At 46.5% G+C, this 7,638-nt stretch overlaps 1 protein-coding gene across 1 annotated transcript in view; it reads right to left on the bottom strand.

The window, feature by feature from the left end:
* COL4A5 (collagen type IV alpha 5 chain) overlaps window positions 1-7,638 on the bottom strand; it is a 202,363-nt gene that overhangs the window by 116,828 nt on the left and 77,897 nt on the right. Inside the window, exons 19-22 of the mRNA XM_027839100.1 lie at window positions 4,263-4,383; window positions 1,358-1,531; window positions 511-594; window positions 262-354 (exon numbers count right to left, since the gene is read on the bottom strand). Coding sequence (XP_027694901.1) covers window positions 262-354; window positions 511-594; window positions 1,358-1,531; window positions 4,263-4,383 — 472 coding nt within the window. The remainder of the gene's footprint in view (window positions 1-261; window positions 355-510; window positions 595-1,357; window positions 1,532-4,262; window positions 4,384-7,638) is intronic.

Raw genomic sequence — 7,638 nt, 5'->3', positions numbered from 1 at the left:
AAGGAAGGAAGGAAGGAAGGAAGGAAGGAAGGAAGGAAGGAAGGAAGAAAGGAAGGAAGGAGGAAAGGAAGGAAGATAGAAATCTCCATAGTCCCACTATGGCCTAGTTGGCAAAAATGCCAGAGGCTTCTAAGACCAGGTGTCTACTGTAAGTCAGAGCTCTGGTGAGATTCTTCCTAGCATGTAGGGACTTGACTTCTTCACAGACATTCAAACACAACCAACAAAAGTCCAGAAGGATGGCAGGCCCCAGAACTCTACCTGGAAGACCTGGAGGTCCTGGCAGACCAGGCTGCCCTGGAGATCCAGGAAGGCCAATTTCAATACAGTTGAGGCAGGTGTCCCCCTTGTCTCCTGGAAAGCATTGTATTGGAAACATTGGTAAGAAACATGAGCGTGTATTTTTTTACAGCAGCTCTGATGGGCCCAATTTAATGGACCTAATTAATGAAAGGGCTCTACTTCCTGAGTTCAAGCAAATTAAGACAAGACCAAGGTTTGGGATTGTACCTTTCACTCCTTGCTCTCCCGGCATTCCTCTGTCCCCTGGAGATCCTGGTGGGCCCCGAGCTCCCTTTTCACATATCTCACCATCTAAATTAAAAGTAAAGACCAGTAGCCCCCATGGTGTTTGGGTTTGGGAGCTGTCCCCACTCAGCCAAGAGTCTAAGCCAGGGGTTTGTAACCTGGGGTCCAAGGATCCCCAAGAGATTCACGGATAGATTTCAGGGGGTCCATGAACTTTGATTAGGAAAAAATGACATCATTTTCAATATAATCAGTTTCCTTTGTAATCCTATGGGTTTTTTCTACACATTTAAAAAACATTATTCCGAGGAGTCCACAGGTTTCACGAGACCCCCAAAAGGTTAGAAATCCCTGAACTAAACCAAAAGAAATCTCAACAGGTTAAAAAGAGGCAAGACTTCCTTCCAGGGAGAGCGATATGATGAAGTAAACAGTCAGCAGAAGTAAACAGAGAATGCAGACCCATCAGCTAAAAGCAGCCACAAAGGGGCGGAAAGGAAGGAAGGACAAATGCTTTCTGAAAACTACCTAAGGGCAAATTTAAATACCAGGGACTTCCCCAACGATTTCCAACACAGGGGTGGCAGCAGAATCCTTCAGATAACAAAGGTGGTCGGTGGTATATGAGTTCCTTAAGGGCAGAGATACTTGGTTTTGTTACTGAACAGTATCTTTGTGGCCTAACACAGTGCCCAGCACACAGTAGGTGCTTAATAATTGTTTGCTGATTGAGTAATAGACCACAAAGAGGGTGCAAGATCCATCCATTTTGCTAGGCACTAGGCTTCTTTTAGATTTAAAGTGGGGGAAGAGCAGACATCCCACTTACTAGAAGGGAAATGAGGTCCTGGTTTGCCCGGAGTCCCAGGGAGACCAGGAACCCCAGGTCGCCCGTCAAGTCCAGGCTGTCCGGGTATGGCAATGCCAGGCAGACCTTTAGCTCCCTTCTCACCCCTTTCCCCAGGAAAGCCAGGGGGTCCAGGAGGGCCTGTGACAGTGATCCCTAGACAAGGAAAAGCACATGTTACAATGAACAATGCCTTAGCATGTTACAATGGCTACTTGCAATCTCTTTAGCATAGCAAGTAATGGCAGAATCCGTCCTTCACCCTAGCCCGCACGCCAGGTTATATTGCTATTTTCTACTTTGGGAGAAGAAGGAGGGAAGTGTCAACATTTCAATCACCTTTGGAGGTGGCAGAGAGAACAATCTTCAAAGTGTGCTCCATGCTTTTAGAAATGTGCTGAAAAATCTCTGCCTTTCCTCATTTGACACAAAAATAATTACATTTCTCGCAAGCTCAGAAAGGCTCAAACTCAAATCCTGGAACTAGTTTCTGGGGACCATTAAAAAGAAAACAGACAGACACCATCGATCTGAGACGGGCTGCGGGCAGTCCTGGTGGGAGGTGGGGCCCAGACTAGCTGGCCTCCAGGTGGCCCTCCCAGCCTGCACCTCTGTGATCTCCACATCCACACCATAATCCACCAGTTTATTAAACTGACATAGTTGCCAGCTTAACACAATGCTGGGGTAGGGCCATGACATTTCTCCTCGTAGGCCTCTCCGGAGGATTACTGGGTACACGGCATGATGATTCCATTAGCCAAATAGCTTTGGAGAGCCCAAAGAACAGGTTTTATACATTCCATAATCTCACTTCAGCATAAACATGAGGATATGTTCCCCGAATGGAGAAGGATGGCAGCAGGCATATTTACTGCTGCTCAGACAGAATGCCCCTAGGCTCGAGCCCAGAATGGCTATTCAATGCAGTGGTGATCACCCAAGATTTCCAGCTTGGCAACATCATTATGGGAAATCATAGGTGGAGGTCGCCAGTAGCCCAACCCTACAAGAGGGCATTAGCAAAGAGATGGGGGTGGGGGTGCTTCAGGCACAGCCTCCTAGGTACCCTCTGGTTCCACTCAGTATCCATGTTTCTGAATTAGAAGCTCCCTTATCTGGCCACCATTCCCAGATCCCTCATGCCTATCCATGGCAGCCCTGTTCCTCCCATGTCTCCAGACCGCTCTGCCCCACCCTTTCGTGGTGCCCTGATGAATTGTTAACAAATCGCATCCTTCCTGTGGAAATGACTCTATATACTGAATATGTGTGTAGTCAGCATGGCTTAGTGGATAGGCAGCTGCCCTCAAAGCCAACAAGTCCTGTGTTCGAGTCCTGCACCTTGATATCTCTCAGTGCCCCAGGCTCTAAGTTGTAAAAGAGGTACCGATCTGCATTGGGAGAGGAAGCTTTCTCACTGGGAGTTGTCTATACCAATGAAATCACAGGTCTGGTCCAAAAAACCCCAAAGAGACAAGTGTAGTATATAAAAAAAGAGTTAATTCCTACTAATGTTCAGACTCCTTAAGAGTCTGCCCAATATGACAAATGTTCTAATAAACCTTGTCTTTGGCTGGGAAAAAAAAAAAAGAGAGAGAGAGAGCTAATTCCTAAGTCAGAAAGACCCGGGGTCACGTGTCACTTCTGACATATGTATTACCCTAGGCAAGTCATTTAAGCAATTAGGCTCTAAGGCTAAGGTAGCACAGGTACTGATCTGCATTGGTAAAGGGAGTTCCCTCCCTGGGAACTCCCTAATGCCAATGAAATGACAGGACCAGTGCAGACAAAATTATTTTGACTAGTCTGTGTCTGTGTGTTTCCCCCCAGTAGGACGGAAGCCGTTTGAGGGTGAGAACAATTTCATTTTTATCCTTCTCCCCAGCACCTAACAGTGCCAGGAATACACGAGAGGTTCAATTGAGTTGTTTGGTGATGAATGGTCACCAAGGGCCAAGACGGTAAAAAAGATGCAATTCAAATGTGTTCATCGACCTTCTTGTCAAGAGGTTTGGTGGGAGAGGAAGCTGAAATCAAATAACTCATTAACTGTCCCTTTCACGGATAGAGTCCAACCCTCTCCTTTTATAGATGAAGAAACTGAGGCCCAGGGAGGGAACGTGACTGGCTCAAGGTCACACATAGGCTCCTAGAATCTAAGGCCAGAAGGGCCCTCAGAGGCCATAGAGTCCAACCTCCCTCATTTTTAGAGAGGAGGAAATTGAGGCTCACAGAAAGGAAGTGACTTGCCCAAGGTCACACAGGTGATCCTGGAAGAGCTAGGATTTGAACCCAGGGCTTTTGACTCCAAATCCTTCCCTCTTTCCACTACACTATCTTGCTTATTCATTACCCCCCCCCCAAATCCTTAAAAGCTAGTCGTGTTGAATGTTTCCTGAACCTTCTAGAACAGAGGTGGGGAACCTGAAGCCTCCAGGCCACATGTGGCCCATATGTGGCCCTTTGACTGAATTCTAACACAAAACCTTTCCTGATTCCCCCCCAATTATGAATGCCCACCCTCCTTGATTACTTTCTATTTATTCTCTTAACACTTTGGGGTATACATTTATATATGTGCTTATTGTCTCTCCATTTAGAATATAGTTTCTTGAGGGTAGAGATTGGTTCATTTGTGTATTTCTCTACTGCCTAGCATAGTACCTAGCACATAGTAAGTACTTAATAAGTGCTTGTTGATTGACTGATTGATTGAATAGATTCTGAGATCTTTGAGAGGAGGGACTGTTTTAGTTTGTCTTTGTGTCTCCAGTGCCTGGCACACAGTAGGTACTTAATAAAGAAATGCTTGTTAATTGACTAACTGATCCATTGGTCTGCACGAGATGTTCTAAGATCTTTGACCTCAGGCACCATTTCTTACCTGGAGGCCCAGGAAGGCCAGATAGACCTGGTACCCCAGGGAATCCTTGATCTCCTTTCTCTCCAGGCAAACCAGGCAAGCCCAGGTTCCCTTTTTCGCCAGTCCCAGGCCAAGGAATTACCTATAACAGGAACGTGAAGACTCGTAAGTGTTAACGGGGAAGGAAGGGAGATGGAGACCAGACTTTAGCACAGCATTAGCACAGCAACTTTCCAGGATGTCCAAAGGGTGTGGACACATGTGGAGGACCATGGAGCAGCAGGATTTCCAGGAGGAACTTCAACGCAAACTGTTAAACCCACTACTCAGATGGTGATTTCTACGTTACAATCATCCCGCTTCCCATCAGACCTACCCACCACCATTGTCAATGGGCTCTATAGCCATTCCTTCCCTCACTGGTTCTCTCAGCTTTTCGATATCCAAAAGTACCTTCCTCCCTTCACCTCTGTACATGTCCTAACTGAGCCTCCCCCCGACTCCAAGCCATCCTCCACAAATAGGAGGAAATGCTTTCTCAAACATCAACCAACATTGGGTCACTCCCCTGCTCAATGATGGGCAATGACTCCCTAACCCTTACATTATCAAATACAAATTCCTCAACTTTTTCTGATTCTGATTTTTCTGATTCTGAGGCTCTATAGTAAGACATGCCCAATTCCAGTGATGTCCTTTCTTTCTACCCCCAGCCAGTAACTTATCACTAGAGCTAAGTCAAACTCCTTGTCAGCCTCTGCATACCCCTCTGCCCTTAGCATAGCAATTTGGGGTCCTCTTTCTTCCTTTCCTCTTAAGATGAGGGACCTAGAACTATAATGGACTTCTGGTCAAACCCTCTCATCTTACAGATGTCAGAACTGTCACTTGCTACCTCTGTGACCTTGGACAAAGGTCTCTAGGCCTCATAGGATGCTAGGAAGCCCAGATCTGTCTCTCCTATAGCATCCACTTCAATGCCTTGACATAGTAAGAATTCAATAAACAGGGAATCAAATTTGCTCTGGAAAATCCACCTTAATGCAGCAGAATATAGCAAGGATCCTAGAAATGGGGCTAGAAGTGACCCCAGAAGCGCTCTGGTCCAACTCCCTTAATTTTACAGAAGGGGAAACTGAGGCACAGGAAGGGGAAGGGACTCATCCAAGGTCACACATAGAATCATAGATTTAGAGCTGGAAGGCCATCAGAGGCCATCAAGTCCAACTCCCTTTATTTACAGAGGGATAAACTGAGGCCCAGGGAAATCAAGTCACTTATCCAGGGTCATACACAGGATCATAGCTCTGGAAGTGAAAGGGACTTCAGAAATCATGTAGTTGAATCCCTCCATTTCAAAGAGGAGGAAACTGAGGCCCAGGGAGGTTTAATGACTGCCCAACCCTGGAGTCAGGAGGACCTGAGTTCAAATCCAGCCTCAGACACTTACTAGTTGTGTGACCCTGGGCAAGTCACTTAACCCCGATTGCCTCAAACTGCCTGAAGCCACACAGGAAATAAGTGTCAGACGAGGAGTTAAACCCAGGTCTTCTGATTTCAAAAACCGTTTTTTTGCAAGGCACAGTAAGCATGTCCGAGGGTCCAGGCAGCTCCAGCTGGTTGTGCTGAGTACTTACTACATATCCATCAGAGAATCCCTGTCTTGCTTTAAGACCCAGTTCCAGCATCACCCTTTTGGAGGCCTCCTAAGTGCTGAGAGCCCTCCCTCCCACACTACCTTGAATCTAATGTTTAGTCCCTCCATATTTATTTGGCATGCATTTCCAGACGTACTTGTCTCCTCCATTAGAATGATGGCTCTTTGAGGCCTTGTATATTTCGACTTCCTCCAGAGCTCTTCACTATCTATACCTGATGTTCCATGTGCTGGGGATATTTCATAAATGTGGGAGATAGAGTTAAAAGAAGCTTCCCAGAAAATGGATAGGTATTATAGGGAGGAGAATGCTCAGCCCTAGTCCATCTCCAGTAATGATAGAAAATAGGGAAAGAGACTAAATGGAAACAAAATGACACAGGGTACTGGGGATCAGCTCTGGCGCTGCCAGGGCCTGGCTGCGTGGCCTTAGACAAGTCACTCGACTTCTCTGGTCCCCAATTCCTACATCTTTGAAGGGGAAATTGGGTTGGATAATCAAGCTCTAGATCTCCCAGTTTTGTGATTCTAGAAAATATTATTTGTAACATGTATGGAAGAACCTTGTGACAGCCAAGTTCATTGGATACCAGTGGCCCGTTCTCTCCAGCAGGGCCAGCACTTCCCAGTGTCGGAAGAGGGTTCAGTTATGAGTACCACATCTAGGGAAAAACACTGATGGCCTAAGCCCCCAAACCAAGGAGGGCAATTGGCCTGCTAAGAGCACTGGTTGAGGAAAAGTGAGTCTCAGAAAGGTCACTGGCTTTGCCCAAGGTAGCAAGGGACAAATGGAAGGATCGTGGTATAAGTGGAAATACCAGTGAACTTGGATCAGAGAACCCCAGCTCATATCCGGGGTCTGCTTTACTACTGCCTGGGTGACAAGCCACTTTTTCCCCCAGGCCTCAGTTTCCTCATCTATAAAATGAGGGGGATTGGACTCTATGACTTCTGAGGTCCCTTCCATCTCTAGATCTCGGATCTATGTGTGACTGTAGGTAAGTCACTTTCCCCCTAGGCCTCAGTTTCCTCATCTGTAAAATAAGGGGGATTGAACTCCATGGCCATCTTCCATCTCTAGATGTTGGATCCTATGTGTGATCTTGGATGAGTCCCTTCCCCTTTCCTGGGCCTCATTTCCCCCTCTGTTAAATTGGGGGGGGGTAGACTAGAGGGCCTTTGAGGCTGCAGTTCGAAACCTGCAATCTTGTGAAAGGAAAGCCCCAGGAACTGCATAGGCAGAATTCTGACAGTCCCAGAGAAAGGAGGAAAATATAAACCAGTCCATTAATTGCCTTGAGTGCAAGGACCCCATCTTCTCTCTCCTTGCAGAATCCCTCCCAAGCTCACTGCCCTCCTGGCAGGCAGGCAGCGTCCAGCCATGTTAGTTCAATGTCTGCATACATAACATAAGCTTTCATGCTTCCCTTCCCCTCACGGCTTCAATTCACTCTCAGAGTTTAAAGTTTCACCAACTTTTGGCCAAATAAAGAACAACTGAAACCTATGCAATTAAATTTAACAAAGTCAGAAATACATTGGGGAATGTCAATTTCACAGTGAAAATCCCTAAATCCCACAATTAGCCTTTCACGGAACCATTTTCTACATTTGTTACTAAGGGCGCCCAGAAAGCACACACTCGGAGCTGGGGAGGTCTGAAATCAGGCAATTACAAATTGAGAAAACCTATTAGGACTAAATCCATCTTTCCCTGGGGCCCTCCAGGGGAAGGGAGGG

Source organism: Vombatus ursinus, unplaced genomic scaffold, assembly GCF_900497805.2.
Source record: "Vombatus ursinus unplaced genomic scaffold, bare-nosed wombat genome assembly UNPS02004677.1, whole genome shotgun sequence".
NCBI lineage: Eukaryota > Metazoa > Chordata > Mammalia > Diprotodontia > Vombatidae > Vombatus > Vombatus ursinus.
The sequence above is the reverse complement of the archived record's forward strand: the minus strand, read 5'-3'. Positions and strand labels throughout refer to the sequence as shown.